The sequence below is a fragment of the Entelurus aequoreus genome, linkage group LG22, assembly GCF_033978785.1.
Source record: "Entelurus aequoreus isolate RoL-2023_Sb linkage group LG22, RoL_Eaeq_v1.1, whole genome shotgun sequence".
NCBI classification, from domain to species: Eukaryota; Metazoa; Chordata; class Actinopteri; order Syngnathiformes; family Syngnathidae; genus Entelurus; species Entelurus aequoreus.
Window position 1 is genome coordinate 36,234,356 of NC_084752.1, and position 24,328 is coordinate 36,258,683.

The window sequence follows — 24,328 nt, forward strand, 5'->3', positions numbered from 1 at the left end:
AATTCGGCCCGCCATTCATTCATGTGGTCTTCCACATCATTTAATGTCATGTTATCCAAGGTGGTTTGCCACATCATTTAAAGTGGCCTGTAGTGTCATTTAAAGCGACCCGCCATTCATTCATGTGGTCTTCTACGTCATTTAATGATGTCATGTCATCCAATGTGGTTTGCCACATCATTTAAAATGGCCTGTAGCGTAATTTAATTCGGCCCGCCATTCATTCATGTGGTCTTCCACATCATTTAATGTCATGTTATCCAAGGTGGTTTGCCACATCATTTAAAGTGGCCTGTAGTGTCATTTAAAGCGACCCGCCATTCATTCATGTGGTCTTCTACGTCATTTAATGATGTCATGTCATCCAATGTGGTTTGCCACATCATTTAAAATGGCCTGTAGCGTAATTTAAATCGGCCCGCCATTCATTCATGTGGTCTTCCACATCATTTAATGTCATGTTATCCAATGTGGTTTGCCACATCATTTAAAGTGAAGTGAAGTGAATTATATTTATATAGCGCTTTTCTCTAGTGACTCAAAGCGCTTTACATAGTGAAACCCAATATCTAAGTTACATTTAAACCAGAGTGGGTGGCACTGGGAGCAGGTGGGTAAAGTGTCTTGCCCAAGGACACAACAGCAGTGACTAGGATGGCGGAAGCGGGGATCGAACCTGCAACCCTCAAGTTGCTGGCACGGCCACTCTACCACCCGAGCTATACTGCCCCAAAAGTGGCCTGTAGTGTCATTTAAATCAGCCTGCCATTCATTCATTGTGGTCTTCCACGTAATGTCATTTGGCCGTCACGTGGTCAATGAGTCATGTGGCCTTCTGGGGGCAGCCTCAATAAAAAAAGGTTTGACACCTCAGCGCTAATGCTAAGAAAGTTAGCGTTCCTTCCTGGCCAATGACAGGAAACGTTTGTTCCTCTTAAATGACTTTTATTGTGAAATGAAGAGCCGGCATGCGTGACAACTGACCGCTCTTCAGTGATTCCACAGGAAGTCTCTTCCTTTTGTACAGTCAGCACAACATGTCACCTTCACAAAGTGCAAAGTCCTAATTGGTCCCTTCGTTACACAACCTCAGTGGTTTGACCCCGACACACACACACACACACACACACACACACACACACACACACACACACACACGCAGGACGGAGGCGTGGCTTTCCCGCCAGCTGCTGTTGCACGAGGCACGTGCACTGAAGATGAAACATTCAAGTCTATAAATAGAATAAATCAAAGTATTGATTGGATATTGATGCCACTTCCCTGATCATGTACACCCTCACTCAGCCAGACAGGAAATGGGCAGCAAAAGCAGGAAGTGACGTCACTTCCTGCTTTGCTGTCGGGATAAATGCTGGGATCAAAGAGAAAAAAAGGAAGAGAGTGACTTACAAAATAAAAGTATGAGGGGAATGTTTAGTCTTCAGTCTGGCGTGGCTTGGGAGGCCAGCGGCGTGAGCGTGGTGGGGAACATCAGCACCTTGGCGGACATGAAGGTCAGGTCGGGGAGGCGGGCGATGACGTCGGCGGCCTCTTCGCTCAAGTTCTCGTCCTTCCTCAACTTCCTGTGGAGCAAAGGTCAATCAGCGCCCGCTGCTCTCTGCAGTTGAGTGAGCGGGAGGTGACCTGGCGGAAGTGCTGGTCTTCTCCATGGTGGACATCAGGCGGGCGAAGGCGTCCACCACGCGGCTGCCGGCGCCAGCGGGGTCCATCTTGGCCGTGGTCAGCTCAAACAGCTCCGGGTCCACACCTGCCAGACAAAAAGGTGTGACACGGCGAGGACTCGTAGGTCCGGAGCGAGGCGGCCGACGGAGGAGAGGAAGAGGAAGAGGAAGAGGAAGGCGGCCATGACGGCTGCTGACCTGGGATGGAGGGCGAGCAGGTGAAGCCTGAATCGTCCACAGGACCAAAGAAGTCCAGGTTCAAGAGGAAGGAGCCGCCATTGGCTGCGTCCAGGAAGAGAACACACATGAAGACCAAAGTCCACCTCACACAATCAGGGGCAGAGTTCACCAGGAGGAAACGTTCCTGAACATTCACCAGGAGGAAACGTTCCTGAACGTTCACCAGGAGGAAACGTTCCTGAACGTTCACCAGGAGGAAACATTCACCAGGAGGAAACATTCCTGAATGTTTACCAGGAGGAAACATTCACCAGGAGGAAACGTTCCTGAACGTTCACCAGGAGGAAACGTTCACCAGGAAGAAACATTCCTGAATGTTTACCAGGAGGAAACATTCACCAGGAGGAAACGTTCCTAAACATTTACCAGGAGGAAACATTCACCAGGAGGACACTTTCCTGAACGTTCACTAGGAGTAAACATTCCTGAATGTTTACGAGAAGGATACATTCACCTGGAGGAAAAGTTCCTGAACGTTCACCAGGAGGAACTGTTTACCGGGAGGAAACGTTCACCCGGAGGAAACATACACCCAGATGAAACTTTCACCAGGAGGAAACATTCCTGAACGTTTACCAGGAGGAAACATTCACCAGGAGGAAACGTTCCTGAACGTTTACCAGGAGGAAACATTCACCAGAAGGAAACTTTCTTGAACGCTCACCATGAGGAAACATTCCTGAATGTTTACCAGGAGGAAACATTCACCTGGAGGAAACGTTCCTGAACGTTCACCAGGAGGAAACAATTACCAGGAGGAAACGTTCACCCGGAGGAAATGTTCACCTGGAGGAAACATACACCCAGATGAAACGTTCACCAGGAGGAAACGTTCCTGAACGTTTCTCAGGAGGAAACATTCACCAGGAGGAAACTTTCCTGAACGTTCACCAGGAGGAAACATTCCTGAATGTTTACCAGGTGGAAACATTCACCAGGAGGAAACGTTCCTGAACGTTCACCAGGAGGAAATGTTCACTCGGAGGAAACATACACCCGGAGGAAACGTTCACCAGGAGGAAAAATTCACCAGGAGGAAACGTTCCTGAACGTTCACCAGGAGGTAACATTCACCAGGAGGAATCATTCACCAGGAGGAAACGTTCCTGAACGTTCACCCGGAGGAAACATTCACCAGGAGGAAACGTTCCTAAACGTTCACCAGGAGGAAACGTTCCTGAACGTTCACCAGGAGGAAACGTTCCTGAACGTTCACCAGGAGGAAACGTTCCTGAACGTTCACCAGGAGGAAACGTTCCTGAACGTTCACCAGGAGGAAAAGTTTCTGAACGTTCACCAGGAGGAAACATTCACCAGGAGGAAACATTCCTGAACGTACACCAGGAGGAAACATTCACCAGGAAGAAACATTCCTGAACGTTCACCAGGAGGAAACATTCCTGAACGTTCACCAGGAGGAAACATTCACCAGGAAGAAACATTCCTGAACGTTCACCAGGAGGAAACATTCACCAGGAGGAAACGTTCCTGAACGTTCACCAGGAGGAAACGATCCTGAACGTTCACCAGGAGGAAACGTTCCTGAACGTTCACCAGGAGGAAACGTTCCTGAACGTTCACCAGGAGGAAACGTTCCTGAACGTTCACCAGGAGGAAAAGTTTCTGAACGTTCACCAGGAGGAAACATTCACCAGAAGGAAACATTCCTGAACGTTCACCAGGAGGAAACATTTACCAGGAGGAAACGTTCCTGAACATTCACCAGGAGGAAACTTTCACTAGGAGGAAACGTTCCTGAACGTTCACCAGGAGGAAACGTTCACTAGGAGGAAACGTTCACCAGGAGGAAACATTCACCAGGAGGAAACATTCCTGAACGTTCACCAGGAGGAAACATTCACCAGGAGGAAACGTTTCTGAACGTTCACCAGGAGGAAACGTTCCTGAACGTTCACCCGGAGGAAACATTCACCCGGAAGAAACGTTCACCCGGAGGAAACGTTCACCAGGAGGAAACATTCCTGAACGTACACCAGGACGAAACATTCACCAGGAGGAAACATTCCTGAATGTTCACCAGGAGGAAACATTCACCAGGAGAAAACGTTCATGAACGTTCACCAGGAGGAAACATTCACCAGGAGGAAAAGTTCCTGAACGTTCACCAGGAGGAAACGTTCCTGAATGTTCACCCGGAGGAAACGTTCACCAGGAGGAAACATTCCTGAACGTACACCAGGACGAAACATTCACCAGGAGGAAACATTCCTGAATGTTCACCAGGAGGAAACATTCACAGGAGAAAACGTTCATGAACGTTCACCAGGAGGAAACATTCACCAGGAGGAAAAGTTCAGGAGGAAACGTTCCTGAATGTTGACCCGGAGGAAACGTTCACCCGGAGGAAACGTTCACAAGGAGGAAACGTTCCTGAACGTACACCAGGAGGAAACATTCACCAGGAAGAAACATTCCTGAACGTTCACCAGGAGGAAACATTCCTGAACGTTCACCAGGAGGAAACATTCACCAGGAAGAAACATTCCTGAACGTTCACCAGGAGGAAACATTCACCAGGAGGAAACATTCCTGAACGTTCACCAGGAGGAAACATTCACCAGAAGGAAACATTCCTGAACGTTCACCAGGAGGAAACATTTACCAGGAGGAAACGTTCCTGAACATTCACCAGGAGGAAACTTTCACTAGGAGGAAACGTTCCTGAACGTTCACCAGGAGGAAACGTTCACTAGGAGGAAACGTTCACCAGGAGGAAACATTCACCAGGAGGAAACATTCCTGAACGTTCACCAGGAGGAAACATTCACCAGGAGGAAACGTTTCTGAACGTTCACCAGGAGGAAACGTTCCTGAACGTTCACCCGGAGGAAACATTCACCCGGAAGAAACGTTCACCCGGAGGAAACGTTCACCAGGAGGAAACATTCCTGAACGTACACCAGGACGAAACATTCACCAGGAGGAAACATTCCTGAATGTTCACCAGGAGGAAACATTCACCAGGAGAAAACGTTCATGAACGTTCACCAGGAGGAAACATTCACCAGGAGGAAAAGTTCCTGAACGTTCACCAGGAGGAAACGTTCCTGAATGTTCACCCGGAGGAAACGTTCACCAGGAGGAAACATTCCTGAACGTACACCAGGACGAAACATTCACCAGGAGGAAACATTCCTGAATGTTCACCAGGAGGAAACATTCACAGGAGAAAACGTTCATGAACGTTCACCAGGAGGAAACATTCACCAGGAGGAAAAGTTCAGGAGGAAACGTTCCTGAATGTTGACCCGGAGGAAACGTTCACCCGGAGGAAACGTTCACAAGGAGGAAACGTTCCTGAACGTACACCAGGAGGAAACATTCACCAGGAAGAAACATTCCTGAACGTTCACCAGGAGGAAACATTCCTGAACGTTCACCAGGAGGAAACATTCACCAGGAAGAAACATTCCTGAACGTTCACCAGGAGGAAACATTCACCAGGAGGAAACATTCCTGAACGTTCACCAGGAGGAAACATTTACCAGGAGGAAACGTTTCTGAACGTTCACCAGGAAGAAAAACGTTCCTGAACATTCACCAGGAGGAAACGTTCCTAAACGTTCACCAGGAGGAAACATTCACCAGGAAGAAACATTCCTGAACATTCACCAGGAGGAAACGTTCCTGAACGTTCACCAAGAGGAAACGTTCCTAAATGTTCACCAGGAGGAAACGTTCTTGAACTTTCACCCGGAGGAAACGTTCCTGAACGTTCACCCGGAGGAAACATTCACCCGGAGGAAACGTTCACCCGGAGGAAACGTTCACCAGGAGGAAAGGTTCCTGAACGTTCACCAGGAGGAAACGTTCCTGAACGTTCACCAGGAGGAAACATTCACCAGGAGAAAACGTTCCTGAACGTTCACCAGGAGGAAACGTTCACCAGGAGGAAACATTCCTGAATGTTTACCAGGAGGAAACATTCACCAGGAGGAAACGTTCCTAAACATTTACCAGGAGGAAACGTTCACCCGGAGGAAAACGTTCACCCGGAGGAAACGTTCACCAGGAGGAAAGGTTCCTGAACGTTCACCAGGAGGAAACGTTCCTGAACGTTCACCAGGAGGAAACATTCACCAGGAGAAAACTTTCCTGAACGTTCACCAGGAGGAAACATTCCTGAATGTTTACCAGGAGGAAACATTCACCTGGAGGAAATGTTCTTGAACGTTCACCAGGAGGAAACGTTCACCAGGAGGAAACGTACACCAGGAGGAAAGATTCCTGAACGTTCACCAGAAGGAAACGTTCCTGAACGTTCACCAGGAGGAAACATTCACCAGGAGGAAACGTTCCTGAACGTTCACCAGGAGGAAACATTCCTGAATGTTTACCAGGAGGAAACATTCACCAGGAGGAAACATTCTTAAACATTTACCAGGAGGAAACATTCACCAGGAGGAAACTTTCCTGAACGTTCACCAGGAGGAAACATTCCTGAATGTTAACCAGGAGGAAACATTCACCTGGAGGAAATGTTCCTGAACGTTCACCAGGAGGAAACATTCACCAGGAGGAAACGTTCCTGAACGTTCACCAGGAGGAAACGTTCACCAGGAGGAAACATTCCTGAATGTTTACCAGGAGGAAACATTCACCAGGAGGAAACATTTCTAAACATTTACCAGGAGGAAACATTCACCAGGAGGAAACGTACACCAGGAGGAAACGTTCACCCGGAGGAAACGTTCCTGAACATACACCAGGAGGAAACGTTTACCAGGAGGAAACGTTCCTGAACGTTCACCAGGAGGAAACATTAACCAGGAGGAAGAAGGAGAAGAGGCGGGTCGAAGGAGGGAGGGGCCACCTACCGTCCAATGGGTTTGTAAGGCCACTGCTGCTCCAGTCAAACTGGACAGGGGGGAGCGCCTCCTGTGGGACACATGAGACGTGACACATGAGACGTGACACATGAGACATGAGACGTGACACGTGAGACATGACACATGAGACGTGACACGTTACACATGAGACGTGACATGAGGCGTGAGACGTTACACGTGAGACGTGACACATGAGACGTGACACATGAGACTTGACACGTGAGACGTGACACATGAGACGTGACACATGAGACGTGACACAGGATACATGAGACATGACACATGAGTGGTGACACATGAGACATGAGAGGTGACACAGGACACGAGAGGTGACACATGACACATGAGAGGTGACACATGAGACGTGACACATGAGACATGAGACGTGACATGTGAGACATGACACATGAGACGTGACACGTGAGACGTGACACATGAGACGTGACACATGAGGCGTGAGACGTGACACATGAGACGTGACACATGAGACTTGACACGTGAGGCGTGAGACGTGACACATGAGACGTGACACATGAGAGGTGACACAGAATACATGAGACATGACACATGAGTGGTGACACATGAGACGAGAGGTGACACAGGACACGAGAGGTGACACATGACACATGAGAGGTGACACATGAGAGGTGATACATGAGACATGAGAGGTGACACTGGACACATGAGACATGACACATGAGAGGTGACACATGAGACATGAGGTGACACAGGACACGAGAGGTGACACATGAAAGGTGACACATGAGGTGACACAAGACATGAGGTGACACATGACACATGAAAGGTGACACATGAGAGGTGACAGAAGACATGAGAGGTGACACAGGACACGAGAGGTGACACAGGACATATGAAAGGTGACACATGGTGACACAAGACATGAGAAGTGACACATGAAAGGTGACACATGAGAGGTGACACAAGACATGAGAGGCGACACAGGACATGAGAGGTGACACATGACACATGAGAGGTGATACATGAGAGGTGACACAGGACACATGAGACATGAGAGGTGAGATGAGACATGAGAGGTGACACATGACACATGAGAGGTGATACATGAGAGGTGACACAGGACACATGAGACATGAGAGGTGAGATGAGACATGAGAGGTGACACAGGACACGAGAGATGACACATGAGAGGTGACACATAAGACATGAGAGATGACACACGAGACGTGACATGAGAGGTGACACAAGAGACATGAGAGATGACACACGAGACGTGACATGAGACATGAGAGGTGATACATGAGAGGTGACACAAGAGACATGAGAGATGACACATGAGAGGTGACACATGAGAGGTGACACATGAGACATGAGAGTTGATACATGACACATGAGACGTGACATGAGACATGAGAGGTGACACATGAGGTGACACATGACACATGAGAGGTGATACATGACACATGAGACGTGACATGACACATGAGAGGTGACACAGGACACATGAGAGGTGACACATAACACATGAGACGTGACATGAGACATGAGAGGTGACACATGAGAGGTGGTACATGAGAGGTGACACATGAGAGGTTATACATGACACATGAGACGTGACATGAGAGGTTATACATGAGAGGTGACACATGACACATGAGACGTGACATGAGACATGAGAGGTGATACATGAGAGGTGACACAGGACACATGAGAGGTGACACATAACACATGAGAGGTGACACATAACACATGAGACGTGAGAGGTGACACATCAGAGGTGACACAACACATGAGACGTGAGAGGTGACACATGAGACATGTTCACACCTGCACTGCCTGAGAGGAAGACGAGTTAGTCCCTGGAGGACATGATGATGATGATGATGATGATGAAGATGAAGATGGTGCTTGTGCGATGGAGGCGATCATCTCTGCTGCTGAGACGATCTTCATCGGCTCTTTGGTGGGTTCCAGCATCCCCTGTGGACACACACACACACACACACACACACACACCTCACTACCTGCACGTACTTCTGTGTGTCTGTGTGTGTCTTTGTGTCTCAGTGTATGTATGTGTGTGTGTGTGTGTGTGTCAGTGTATGTGTGCGTGTGTCAATGAATGTGTGTGTCAGTATGTGTGCGTGTGTGTCAATGTGTGTGTGTCAGTGTGTGTGTGCGTGTGTGTCAGTATGTGTGCGTGTGTGTCAATGTATGTGTGTCAGTGTGCGTGCGTGTATGTGTGTCAATGTATGTGTGTGTCTGAGTGTGTTTGTGTCAATGTATATGTGTGTGTGTCAGTGTGTGTGCGTCAATGTATGTGTGTGTCAGTGTGTCAATGTGTGTGTGTCAATGTATGTGTGTGTCAGTGTGTGTGTGTGTGTGTGCGTGTCAATATATGTGTGTCAATGTGTGTGTGTGTGTCAATGTATGTGTGTGTGTGTGTGTGCGTGTCAATATATGTGTGTCAGTGTGTCAATGTGTGTGTGTGTGTCAATGTATGTGTGTGTCAGTGTGTGTGTGCGTGTCAATATATGTGTGTGTCAGTGTGTGTGTGTGTGTCAGTGTGTGTGTGTGTGTGTGTGTGTGTGTGTGTGTGTGTGTGTGTGTGTGTGTGTGTGTGTGTGTGTGTGTGTGTGCCTACCAGGCTGGCGGCGTACATGGGCACAATGACCGGCTGCTTCTTCTGTCCCGTGAACAACTGCAAAGAGAAATGATGTCAAGCAAAGATGGTGTAATGAGAGGATGTACTTCCTTACAATGTTCCGTGTGTCGATGCCCAAGCAGCCCAGCAGCGTCTTGTTGCAGTAGGAACCTCCCCACTGATGTCTCAGACCCACCGCCTCATCCGTGTCTTCCAGCTGTGTCCACACACCGCCATGCAGCACTCTGCACCACACAGGGCATCAAGACATGAGAGAACACAGACATGAGGACAAGAAGACACGAGACAAGACATGAGACAAGAAGGACCTGAGACAAGAAGACATGAGGACAAGACATGAGACAAGACATGAGACAAGAAGACATGAGGACAAGAAGACACGAGACAAGACATGAGACAAGAAGGACATGAGACAAGACATGAGACAAGAAGACATGAGGACAAGAAGACACGAGACAAGACATGAGACAAGAAGGACATGAGACAAGAAGGACATGAGACAAGAAGACATGACGACAAGAAGACACGAGACAAGAAGGACATGAGACAAGAAGACATGGACAAGAAGACATGAGACAAAAAGGACATGAGACAAGAAGACATGAAACACAAAAAAATGAGACAAGAAGACATGACGACAAGAAGACATGAGACAAGAAGACATGAAACACGAAGAAATGAGACAAAAAGACATGACGACAAGAAGACATGAGACAAGACGTGAGACAAGAAGGACATGAAACAAGAAGACATGAGACAAGACATGAGACAAGAAGACATGACGACAAGAAGACACGAGACAAGACATGAGACAAGAAGGACATGAGACAAGAAGGACATGAGACAAGACATGAGACAAGAAGACATGACGACAAGAAGACACGAGACAAGAAGGACATGAGACAAGAAGACATGGACAAGAAGACATGAGACAAGAAGGACATGAGACAAGACATGAGACAAGAAGACATGACGACAAGAAGACACGAGACAAGAAGGACATGAGACAAGAAGACATGGACAAGAAGACATGAGACAAGAAGGACATGAGACAAGAAGACATGAAACACAAAGAAATGAGACTAGAAGACAGGACGACAAGAAGATATGAGACAAGAAGACATGAAACACGAAGAAATGAAGTGAAGTGAAGTGAATTATATTTATATAGCGCTTTTTCTCTAGTGACTCAAAGCGCTTTACATAGTGAAACCCAATATCTAAGTTACATTTAAACCAGTGTGGGTGGCACTGGGAGCAGGTGGGTAAAGTGTCTTGCCCAAGGACACAACGGCAGGGACTAGGATGGCGGAAGCGGGGATCGAACCTGGAACCCTCAAGTTGCTGGCACGGCCACTCTACCAACCGAGCTATACCGCCAAGAGACAAGAAGATATGAGACAAGAAGACACGAGACAAGAAGGACATGAGACAAGAAAGACATGAGACAAGAAGACACGAGACAAGAAGACATGAGACAAAAAGGATGAGGACAAGAAGCATGAGACAAGAAGACAGGAGGACAAAAAGATATGAAACACAAAGACATGAGACAAGAAGACATGAGGACAAGAAGACATGAGACAAGAAGACATGATGACAAGAAGACATGAGACAATAAGGACGAGGACAAGAAGACATGAGGACAAGAATATATGAGGACAATAAGTTATTAGGACAAGAAGACATGAGGACAAGAAGATATTAGGACAAGAGGATAAGAAGACATGAGGACAAGAAGAACGTGGACAAGAAGCATGAGACAAGAAGACACAAGGACAAGAAGACATGAGACACGAAGACATGAGACAAGAAGACATGAAAACATGAGACAAGGTAGGACGAGGACAAGAAGACATGAGGACAAAAAGACATGACACAAGAAGACATGAGACAAGAAGACATGAGGACAAGATGATATGAGGACAAGAAGACTTGAGGACAAGAAGACATGAGACAAGAAGGACGAGGACAAGAAGCATGAGACAAGAAGACACAAGGACAAGAAGACATGAAACACGAAGACATGAGACAAGAAGACATGTGGACATGAGACAATAAGGATGAGGACAAGAAGACATGAGACAAGAAGTACTAGGACAATAAGACAAGAGACAAGAAGAAATGAGACACGAAGACATGAGGACATGAAAACATGAGACAAGGTAGGACGAGGACAAGAAGACATGACACAAGAAGACATGACACAAGAACATATGAGGACAAGAAGACACGAGACAAGAAGACTTGAGGACAAGAAGACATGAGACAAGAAGACATGAGACAAGAAGGGCGAGGACAAGAAGACACAAGGACAAGAAGACATGAAACACAAAAACATGAGACAAGAACACATGAGACAAGAAGTACAAGGACAAGAAGACATGAGAAAAGAAGGACGAAGACAATAAGACATGAGACAAGAAGACATGAGGACAAGAAGACATGAAACAAGAAGACATGAGACAAAAAGACATGAGACAAGAAGACATGAGGACAAGAAGACATTAGGCCATGAGACAATAAGGATGAGGACAAGAAGACATGAGACAAGAAGGACAAGGACAAGAAGACATGAGACAAGAAGACATGAGACAAAAAGACATGAGAGAAGAAGACATGAGGACAAGAAGACATGAGGACAAGAAGACATGAGACAAGAAGGACGAGGACAAGAAGCCTGAGTCAATAAGACACGAGGACAAGAAGACATGAAAATCGAAGACATGAGACAAGAAGACATGAAGACATGAGACAATAAGGACGAGGACAAGAACACATGAGACAAGAAGGACGAGGACAAGAAGACAAGACAAAAAGACATGAGACAAGAAGACATGAGGACAAGAAGACATGAGACAATAAGGATGAGGACGAGGACAAGAAGACATGAGACAAGAAGACATGAGGACATGAGACAAGAAGGACGGGGACAAGAAGACATTAGACAAAAATACATGAGATAAGGACGGGGACAAGAAGACATGAAACAAAAAGACATGAGGACAAGAAGACATGAGACAAGAAGGACGGGGACAAGAAGACACGAGGATATGAGGATTAGAAGACATGAGACAAAAAGACATGAGGATAAGAAGACATGAGGACAAGAAGAGATGAGGACAAGAAGACATGAGACACAAGGACAAGAAGACACGAGGACAAGAAGACACGAGGACAAGAAGACATGAGGACAAGAAGACACGAGGACAAGAAGACATGAGACACGAGGACAAGAAGACACGAGGACAAGAAGACACGATGAAAAGAAGACACGATGAAAAGAAGACATGAGGACAAGAAGACACGAGACAAGACATGAGACAAGAAGGACATGAGGACAAGAAGACACGAGACAAGACATGAGACAAGAAGGACACGAGACAAGACATAAGACAAGAAGGCATGAGGACAAGAAGACACGAAACAAGATATGAGACAATAAGGACATGAGACAAGACATGAGACAAGAAGACATGAGGACAAGAAGACACGAGACAAGAAGGACATGAGACAAGAAGACAAGAAGACACGAGACAAGAAGGACATGAGACAAGAAGACATGAGGACAAGTAAGCATGAGACACGAGGACAAGAAGACACGAGACATGAGGACATGAGACAGGAGCAGTCAGAAGCTAATGCTAACCTGGTGACTTCCTGGTTGTCCGGGGGCCCCAGCAGGACTCTGAGGGACACCACCTGCTCCTCCACAGGGGAGATGGAGGCCGAGGGGAAGCTGCTCTCAAACAATTTCTCCACACGACTCCACAGCGCCTCCTACAGCCAAACAAACAGAGTGAGACATCTTCACTGAATAAATGGCCTTCTTGGGGGCGGAGCCTGCACCGGACCTCACTTCCTGTCTGGGTGAGTGTGTAAAGATGTCAAGTATGATATCACACTTCCTGGTTTACCAGCCAATCACAAGTTACCAGCTATTGACTAAAGAGCGACATCATCATTGCAAACAGGAAGTCACTCACCGTCTGTCCGCCGCTCTCCAGGTCGCAGGAGGACACTTCTGCCTGGTGCCACGCCTCCTCAACGTCCTCCACAGGGAGGGTGGTACTCTCTGAGCCGAACGCCGCCCACGACGACTCGCCAGATGTCGACTCCTCCTCTTTCTCCGGCGCCGCCCCATGCTCCGTCTCCTCAAAGGCGCTCCATCCGGCGTCGGCGGCCGAGCTGAAGTTTCCGAAGCTGCTGCTGGAGGCGAAGGAGGCTCCTCCCTCCTCTGTGGCTCCACGGTCAAATTTAGGAGAGTTGAAGTCACCAAATTCGTCATCAAGCTCCGCCCCCTCAGCTTCCGGCGACATGGCAGAGCTCTGCGACCGCTGCTGTTCATGTTGGACTTGCGGTCGGTCGCCTACTGCGTCTCCAAAGTCCCCAAAGTCATCGTCGTCCTCGTCCTCTGCCAGCTGGCTGTGGTTGGCGGGGGTGGTGGTCTCTTCAAGGAGGGGCGGCGAGGGCGTTGAGCCCGTCGTGCTCATGTCGCCATACTCCTCCAGAGCGTCCGTTGACAGCGGCCGCCCTAACGAGGTCTCGGTTTCCGTCTCGGTCTCTGAGCTCCTCTGGTCTGACGGCCCGCCCTCCTTGTCGTTGTCCGTGTGCGGCGAGGTGGCGGCGCCATCGTCGGACTCCCCGTTGACAACGAGAGGTTGCTTTGTGCAAGTGGAGGCGGCGAGCTCGTGTGCAAAGTCTGCGTCCCTCGGCGTGGCGTCCGGGTCACGTGATTCCTCAGCAGGAATAGACGCAGACTCGGGTGAGGCGGGCCCAGTTCTGTGCGTGTCGCTGACGAGGTCCGCCGAGGCGTGGACGTCTGCGTGTTCTGCATCGGAGAAAGCGGCGAAGTCCGCAAACTCCGCCTCCAGGCTGTCGACACTTCCTGTGTCCTCGCTGGCGGGACAGTGGACAGAACTTTGTGGACTTCGCCGAATGTCCGAGCTCGCAAAGCCGTTTGTCAGGACCTCGTCGTCGCCGCCATTGACGTGAGCGTCCGCTGTCTTTATAGCGGTCCACTCTGAGCTTCTGAGGACCCCGGGGCCTTTGGCCTTGGACTCGGCGGGGGGGCCGCTGTGGCCGACCCTCAACACCCCGCCTCCGTTGAGGAGCTCCGGGGGCGAGGTGGCAGCCAGCGCTTGCGTCTGGTTGAAAGAAGTGGGCGTGTCCAAGTCGCTGAAGCTGACGCTGGCGGACACGGCGGAGAAGGTGCCGAAGTCGCCGAACTCGTCGTCCTCTTCATCGGCGTCCTCCATGGGGGGCGGAGACGACGAGTACAGGCGGATGACGTCAGGCTCCATGGTGACCAGTCGTCCTGCTACACCTGAGACCGGCAAAGGAGGCGTCACCATGGCGACCAAACACCATAGAAATATATTATTGTTAGGTAAATGCAATATTACACACAACAACAACAACAACAAGTGGAAGTAAACAAAGCAACAGAAGACATGAAAAACAATCATCTTAAAGGGGAACTGCACTTTTTTAAATGTTGCCTATCATTTGCAATCTTTGTGTAGGACACGTGTTTTTCTTTTTTTACGCATTCTAAGTCGTAAAATATGGCAAGTAAGAGGTGGCTAATGAGAGTACACTATTGCGCTCATAAAGTCCTCTAAAAAGCGTTAACAATACTCCATTTACATGTCATGACCTGAATATAAATGAGTATTAGCAATACTTCGTGAATAATACATGTTATTATGAAAGTTACTATATTACATATATACTTACATCATGTATACATTACATGTTAGTATGAATGTTACTACATGACATATATACTTACATCATGTATATATTACAATTTATTATGAATGTTACTACATGACATAAATACTTACATCATGTATATATTACATGTTAGTATGAATGTTACTACATGACATATATACTTACATCATGTATATATTACATGTTAGTATGAATGTTACTACATTACATATATACTTACATCATGTATATATTACATGTTATTATGAATGTTACTACATGACATATATACTTACATCATGTATATACAGTATTACATATTATGAATGCTACTACATGACATATATACTTACATCATGTATATATTACATGTTATTATGAATGTTACTACATGACATATATACTTACATCAAGTATATATTACATGTTATTATGAATGTTACTACATGACATATACTTACATCATGTATATATTATATGTTATTATGAATGTTACTACATGACATATATACTTACATCATGTATATATTACATGTTATTATGAATGTTACTACATGACATATATACTTACATCATGTATATATTACATGCTATTATGAATGTTACTACATGACATATATACTTACATCATGTATATATTACATGTTATTATGAATGTTACTACATGACATCAATCAATCAATCAATGTTTATTTATATAGCCCTAAATCACAAGTGTCTCAAAGGGCTGTACAAGCCACAACGACATCCTCGGTACAGAGCCCACATATATACTTACATCATGTATATATTACATGTTATTATGAACGTTACTACATGACATATATACTTACATCATGTATATATTACATGTTATTATGAATATTACTACATGACATATATACTTACATCATGTATATATTACATGTTATTATGAATGTTACTACATGACATATATACTTACATCATGTATATATTACATGTTATTATGAATGTTACTACATTACATATGTACTTACATCATGTATATATTACATGTTATTATGAATGTTACTACATGACATATATACTTACATCATGTATATACAGTATTACATATTATGAATGTTACTACATGACATATATACTTACATCATGTATATATTACATGTTATTATGAATATTACTACATGACATATATACTTACATCATGTATATATTACATGTTATTATGAATGTTACTACATTACATATATACTTACATCATGTATATATTAAATGTTATTACTAATGTTACTACATTACATAGTTACTTACATCATGTATATATTACATGTTATTATGAATGTTACTACATGACATATATACTTACATCATGTATATATTACATGTTATTATGAATGTTACTACATGACATATACTTACATCATGTATATATTACATGTTATTATGAATGTTACTACATGACATATATACTTACATCATGTATATATTACATGTTATTATGAATATTACTACATGACATATATACTTACATCATGTATATATTACGTGTTATTATGAATGTTACTACATGACATATATACTTACATCATGTATATATTACATGTTATTATGAATGTTACTACATGACATATATACTTACATCATGTATATATTATGTGTTATTATGAATGTTACTACATGACATATATACTTACATCATGTATATATTACATGTTATTATGAATGTTACTACATGACATATATACTTACATCATGTATATATTACATGTTATTATGAATGTTACTACATGACATATATACTTACATCATGTATATATTACATGTTATTATGAATGTTACTACATGACATATATACTTACATCATGTATATATTATGTTATTATGAATGTTACTACATTACATATATACTTACATCATGTATATATTACATGCTATTATGAATGTTACTATATGACATATATACTTACATCATGTATATATTACATGTTATTATGAATGTTACTAAATGACATATACTTACATCATGTATATATTACATGTTATTATGAATGTTACTACATGACATATATACTTACATCATGTATATATTACATGTTATTATGAATGTTACTAAATGACATATATACTTACATCATGTATATATTACATGTTATTATGAATGTTACTACATGACATATATACTTACATCATGTATATATTACATGTTATTATGAATGTTACTACATTACATATATACTTACATCATGTATATATTACATATTATTATGAATGTTACTACATGACATATATACTTACATCATGTATATATTACATGTTATTATGAATGTTACTACATTACATATATACTTACATCATGTATATATTACATATTATTATGAATGTTACTACATGACATATATACTTACATCATGTATATATTACATGTTATTATGAATGTTACTACATTACATATATACTTACATCATGTATATATTACATGTTATTATGAATGTTACTACATTACATATGTACTTACATCATGTATATATTACATGTTAGTATAAAAGTTACTACATTACATATATACTTGCAGCTTGAATATAAAACCCTGATGGAGGTTTTTGAATATTTTTAGAGCGCTTTATAGGCGGAATGGAGCGACTCCTAATGGCTCCACTGTTAGCTGACTCTTGCTAGCGTTTATTCACGAGTTAGAATGCATACAAAAAGATGTTCCAGCATCATTACCCTCACATAACATAAATAATCCAAACAAGTCCTTAAAGGGGAGCCGCACTTTACTGGAATGTTGCCCATCATTCACAATCCTTATGTAAGACGAGCAACATCCATCCATCCATTTTCTACCGCTTGTCCCTTTTGGGGTCGCGATATTTGACTTTATGGCGACCTCAACATGTTGTTCATTTCGAGAACTCCACAACTTGCTTGCTTTTCTCCAACAAACTGAAATCAAGTTGGCAGACTTTGACACTTATTTGCTCACTTGTGGTCGACGAGCAACAGGCGAGAGGAGAAAGAGACAGTTCCCATGCAGCATGACGAGATGTTGTCTTGTTATCACGAGGCAAGAACTAGGACGAGGACAATATTCATGACAAATTTGTGCTTTGTTTTAAAAGATGTGCTATTTGGATTTACACTGTATGAAAAAAAATTTCAAAAGGAATTTTATCTGCGCAACCTCATTATAAAATTGGCTAAGTTTTATATTCATAAAAGTACGTTTCTCAATACCCGACCTGTTTTTTGTGCCTTTAAAAAAGAATTAGAACTCTACATTTAAACACTCTCTACCTCTAACAACAACCAATATATACATATATATATATATATATATATGTATATATATTTATTTGTTCTCCGGGTTGGGGAGGAGACCCTGCCCCAAGTGGAGGAGTTCAAGTACCCCGGAGTCTTGTTCACGAGAGAGGGAAGAGTGGATCGTGAGATCAACAGGCGGAGGATCGGTACGGCGTCTTCAGTAATGCGGACGCTGTATCGATCCGTTGTGGTGAAGAAGGAGCTGAGCTGGAAGGCAAAGCTCTCAATTTACCGGTCGATCTACGTTCCCATCCTCACCTATGGTCATGATCTTTGGGTTATGACCGAAAGGACAAGATCACGGGTACAAGCGGCCCATATGAGTTCCCTCCGTCGGGTGGCGGGACTCTCCCTTAGAGATAGGGTGAGAAGCTCTGTCATCCGGGAGGAACTCAGAGTAAAGCCGCTGCTCCTCCACAATGGAGAGGAGCCAGATGAGGTGGTTTAGGCATCTGGTCAGGATGCCACCTAACGCCTCCCTAGGGAGGTGTTTAGGGATGGTCCGACCGGTAGGAAGCCACGGGGAAGACCCAGGACACGTTGGGAAGACTATGTCTCCCGGCTGGCCTGGGAACGCCTCGGGATCCCCCGGGAGGAGCTGGACCAAGTGGCTGGGGAGAGGGAAGTCTGGGCTTCTCTGCTTAGGCTGCTGCCCCCGCGACCCGACCTCGGATAAGTGGAAGAAAATGGATGGATGGAAAAAAGAATAAGAACTCTATGTTTAAACACTCTCTACCTCTAACAACCAAAAAAGCTGTGAAAATGATGATGTGCTCCAAATTTAAATGATTTACTGAAATTGTGTGAGCCTATGTCATATATATATATATATATATATATATATATATATATATATATATATATATATATATATATATATATATATATATATATATTGCATTCTAGTTGTTACTTTGTTGAGTTTACAACCCCCTAGCGCTGTTTTCGTACTGTTTTTGTACTTATTTAGATTATTATTTCTCAACAGTTTTTGTAAATGTTGCAATTTATAAATAAATGTTTATAAAATGTTAAAAAAGAACCAGCATAGCATGGGGCGGAAGTGCTAACTAGCTAGCATGTTGCTGCAGGTGTCTCAGACTCACCACAACAACCTTCTCTTTCCGCTTGACTTCTCCACGACAACAAACAGCGTCGTCGTCGTTGTTGTTGTTGTGTGTGTGTGTGTGAATGGCAGACAAGTTGAGGAAAAAAGTGACGTTGAGTTATAAAAGTGTCGTCACTGCGCAGCTAACTCAACAAGCGGCTAGCATAGCAGCGTCCGCCTAGCTTGACTCGGCTAGTTTGACAGCAGCTGTTTTGTCGGTCCCAACTAACTCTTTTACCGACCTTGCCGCTCCGGCCACACGCATCCATGACTCGGGTGAAGCCGCGTACAGTCCACAGAGGTGCGATGGACGAAGGCGAGCGGGGCGAGGAGGCTGAAAGTGAGCCCAAAGTGAAGGTTGTGTGCCGGCTGTAGCTGCTTAGCTGCTGCTGCTGCTGCCCGGCCTCTGCTCTCCCAGCATGCACCGCGGCAGCGACGACCGCCTCGACGCCACTAACTTTTCATTTTTCATCACAGCTTCAACATACGGAATATAAGTCATCATTATGTGACCTATTTGTATGGACTTGCCTCTTTGTGATGTTAAGTTCCTGTTATAAGCTGTTATACAGTACATGCCTTGAGCTCTTATTTTGAAGGCGCTAAGAGCGGAAGTCCATAAAAATAGGTTACAATTATAACGTGAAAAGTCGAAATTATGAGAGGAAAAGTCGACATTCAAAAAAATGGAAATAATGAGATGAACAACATATATCGTCAATATGTTGTATTGCAAAATATTCATTTGAGACATGTTAAAAGGAGGAGAAGAAGAAAAAGAAACAACAACAACAACAACAACAACAACAATGAAAGAAAATAATAACATAGTGATGTTTCGAACATGTTTACATTCTAACATGTCCGAAAAGGAGTAGGAAGAAGCAGAGTTTATTTAATTCCACCCCTTTCCGGTCTGGAAATATTTCTTTAACACAATTGTAGCAACAAAAGTCGTAATTATGAGATAAACAGTCATGCATGATCTTTACAATACATTTACCAGCAGGGTATCATTATTGTATATTTAGAAAGGTTGTAATCATGAGAGTAAACATTTTATTAAAAGTACAATTTCAGTGTAGTACACTAGTTTATATGGTACAATTTCAGTGTAGTACACTAGTTTATATGGTACAATTTCAGTGAAGTACACTATTTTATATGGTACAATTTCAGTGTAGTACACTCGTTTTTATGGTAAAATTTCAGTGTAGTACACTCGTTTGTATGGTACAATTTCAGTGTAGTACACTCGTTTGTATGGTACAATTTCAGTGTAGTACACTCGTTTATATGGTACAATCTCAGTGTAGTACACTAGTTTATATGGTACAATTTCAGTGTAGTACACTAGTTTATATGGTACAATTTCAGTGTAGTGCACTAGTTTATATGGTACAATTTCAGTGTAGTACACTAGTTTTCATGGTACAATTTCAGTGTTGTACACTAGTTTTTATGGTACAATTTCAGTGTAGTACACTAGTTTTTATGGTACATATTCAGTGTAGTACACTGGTTTTTATGGTACAATTTCAGTGTAGTACACTAGTTTATATGGTACAATCTCAGTGTAGTACACTCGTTTATATGGTACAATTTTAGTGTAGTACACTAGTTTATATGGTACAATTTCAGTGTAGTACACTAGTTTATATGGTACAATTTCAGTGAAGTACACTAGTTTATATGGTACAATTTCAGTGTAGTACACTCGTTTTTATGGTAAAATTTCAGTGTAGTACACTCGTTTGTATGGTACAATTTCAGTGTAGTACACTCGTTTGTATGGTACAATTTCAGTGTAGTACACTCGTTTATATGGTACAATCTCAGTGTAGTACACTAGTTTATATGGTACAATTTCAGTGTAGTACACTAGTTTATATGGTACAATTTCAATTTCAGTGTAGTACACTAGTTTTCATGGTACAATTTCAGTGTTGTACACTAGTTTTTATGGTACAATTTCAGTGTAGTACACTAGTTTTTATGGTACATATTCAGTGTAGTACACTGGTTTTTATGGTACAATTTCAGTGTAGTACACTAGTTTATATGGTACAATCTCAGTGTAGTACACTAGTTTGTATGGTACAATTTCAGTGTAGTACACTAGTTTGTATGGTACAATTTCAGTGTAGTACAGTAGTTTTTATGGTACAATTTTAGTGTAGTACACTAGTTTATATGGTACAATTTCAATGTAGTACACTAGTTTTTATGGTACAATTTCAGTGTAGTACACTAGTTTTTATGGTACAATTTCAGTGTAGTACACTAGTTTATATGGTACAATTTCAGTGTAGTACACTAGTTTTTATGGTACAATTTCAGTGTAGTACACTAGTTTTTATAGTACAATTTCAGTGTAGTACACTAGTTTATATGGTACAATTTCAGTGTAGTACACTAGTTTATATGGTACAATTTCAGTGTAGTACACTAGTTTATATGGTACAATTTCAGTGTAGTACACTAGTTTGTATGGTTCAATCTCAGTGTAGTACACTCGTTTATATGGTACAATTTTAGTGTAGTACACTAGTTTATATGGTACAATTTCAGGGTAGTACACTAGTTTTTATGGTACAATTTCAGTGTAGTACACTAGTTTATATGGTACAATTTCAGTGTAGTACACTAGTTTATATGGTACAATTTCAGTGTAGTACACTAGTTTATATGGTACAATTTCAGTGAAGTACACTAGTTTATATGGTACAATTTCAGGGTAGTACACTAGTTTTTATGGTACAATTTCAGTGTAGTACACTAGTTTATATGGTACAATTTTAGTGTAGTACACTAGTTTATATGGTACAATTTCAGTGTAGTACACTAGTTTATATGGTACAATTTCAGTGAAGTACACTAGTTTATATGGTACAATTTCAGTGTAGTACACTCGTTTTTATGGTAAAATTTCAGTGTAGTACACTCGTTTGTATGGTACAATTTCAGTGTAGTACACTCGTTTGTATGGTACAATTTCAGTGTAGTACACTCGTTTATATGGTACAATCTCAGTGTAGTACACTAGTTTATATGGTACAATTTCAGTGTAGTACACTAGTTTATATGGTACAATTTCAATTTCAGTGTAGTACACTAGTTTTCATGGTACAATTTCAGTGTTGTACACTAGTTTTTATGGTACAATTTCAGTGTAGTACACTAGTTTTTATGGTACATATTCAGTGTAGTACACTGGTTTTTATGGTACAATTTCAGTGTAGTACACTAGTTTATATGGTACAATCTCAGTGTAGTACACTAGTTTGTATGGTACAATTTCAGTGTAGTACACTAGTTTGTATGGTACAATTTCAGTGTAGTACAGTAGTTTTTATGGTACAATTTTAGTGTAGTACACTAGTTTATATGGTACAATTTCAATGTAGTACACTAGTTTTTATGGTACAATTTCAGTGTAGTACACTAGTTTTTATGGTACAATTTCAGTGTAGTACACTAGTTTATATGGTACAATTTCAGTGTAGTACACTAGTTTTTATGGTACAATTTCAGTGTAGTACACTAGTTTTTATAGTACAATTTCAGTGTAGTACACTAGTTTATATGGTACAATTTCAGTGTAGTACACTAGTTTATATGGTACAATTTCAGTGTAGTACACTAGTTTATATGGTACAATTTCAGTGTAGTACACTAGTTTGTATGGTTCAATCTCAGTGTAGTACACTCGTTTGTATGGTACAATTTTAGTGTAGTACACTAGTTTATATGGTACAATTTCAGGGTAGTACACTAGTTTTTATGGTACAATTTCAGTGTAGTACACTAGTTTATATGGTACAATTTCAGTGTAGTACACTAGTTTTTATGGTACAATTTCAGTGTAGTACACTAGTTTTTATGGTACAATTTCAGTGTAGTACACTAGTTTATATGGTACAATTTCAGTGTAGTACACTAGTTTTTATGGTACATATTCAGTGTAGTACACTGGTTTTTATGGTACAATTTCAGTGTAGTACACTAGTTTGTATGGTACAATCTCAGTGCAGTACACTTGTTTATATGGTACAATTTTAGTGTAGTACACTAGTTTGTATGGTACAATTTCAGGGTAGTACACTAGTTTGTATGGTACAATTTCAGTGTAGTACACTAGTTTATATGGTACAATTTCAGTGTAGTACACTAGTTTATATGGTACAATTTCAGTGTAGTACACTAGTTTATATGGTACAATTTCAGTGTAGTACACTAGTTTATATGGTACAATTTCAGTGTAGTACACTAGTTTTTATGGTACAATTTCAGTGTAGTACACTAGTTTGTATGGTACAATTTCAGTGTAGTACACTAGTTTATATGGTACAATTTCAGTGTAGTACACTAGTTTATATGGTACAATTTCAGTGTAGTACACTCGTTTATATGGTACAATTTCAGGGTAGTACACTAGTTTATATGGTACATATTCAGTGTAGTACACTGGTTTTTATGGTACAACTTCAGTGTAGTACACTAGTTTATATGGTACAATCTCAGTGTAGTACACTCGTTTATATGGTACAATTTTAGTGTAGTACACTAGTTTATATGGTACAATTTCAGTGTAGTACACTAGTTTTTATGGTACAATTTCAGTGTAGTACACTAGTTTATATGGTACAATTTCAGTGTAGTACACTAGTTTTTATGGTACAATTTTAGTGTAGTACACTAGTTTATATGGTACAATTTCAGTGTAGTACACTAGTTTATATGGTACAATTTCAGTGTAGTACACTAGTTTGTATGGTACAATCTCAGTGTAGTACAC

General features: G+C 42.3%; 1 protein-coding gene across 5 annotated transcripts; it reads right to left on the reverse strand.

The window, feature by feature from the left end:
- Positions 1 to 766: 766 nt before the first annotated feature.
- Positions 767 to 20,052, reverse strand: aftpha (aftiphilin a). 5 transcript variants are annotated; one of them, XM_062033050.1, is made up of 11 exons: positions 19,773 to 20,052; positions 13,403 to 14,742; positions 13,066 to 13,196; positions 9,511 to 9,640; positions 9,396 to 9,452; positions 8,579 to 8,731; positions 6,761 to 6,821; positions 1,881 to 1,964; positions 1,645 to 1,768; positions 1,499 to 1,583; positions 767 to 1,372 (listed from the first exon to the last, which is right to left on the reverse strand). In XM_062033050.1, exons 2-11 carry the CDS (start codon positions 14,717 to 14,719, stop codon positions 1,343 to 1,345), a joined length of 2,172 nt encoding a protein of 723 aa, XP_061889034.1. In that variant the 5' UTR covers positions 14,720 to 14,742; positions 19,773 to 20,052; the 3' UTR covers positions 767 to 1,342. The 5 variants fall into 5 exon arrangements, with proteins under 5 accessions (XP_061889034.1, XP_061889032.1, XP_061889030.1 ...); XM_062033048.1 differs by having other exon boundaries at positions 770 to 1,232; positions 1,411 to 1,583; positions 19,773 to 20,050; XM_062033046.1 differs by having other exon boundaries at positions 770 to 1,583; positions 19,773 to 20,048.
- Between the last annotated feature and the right edge of the window lie 4,276 nt (positions 20,053 to 24,328).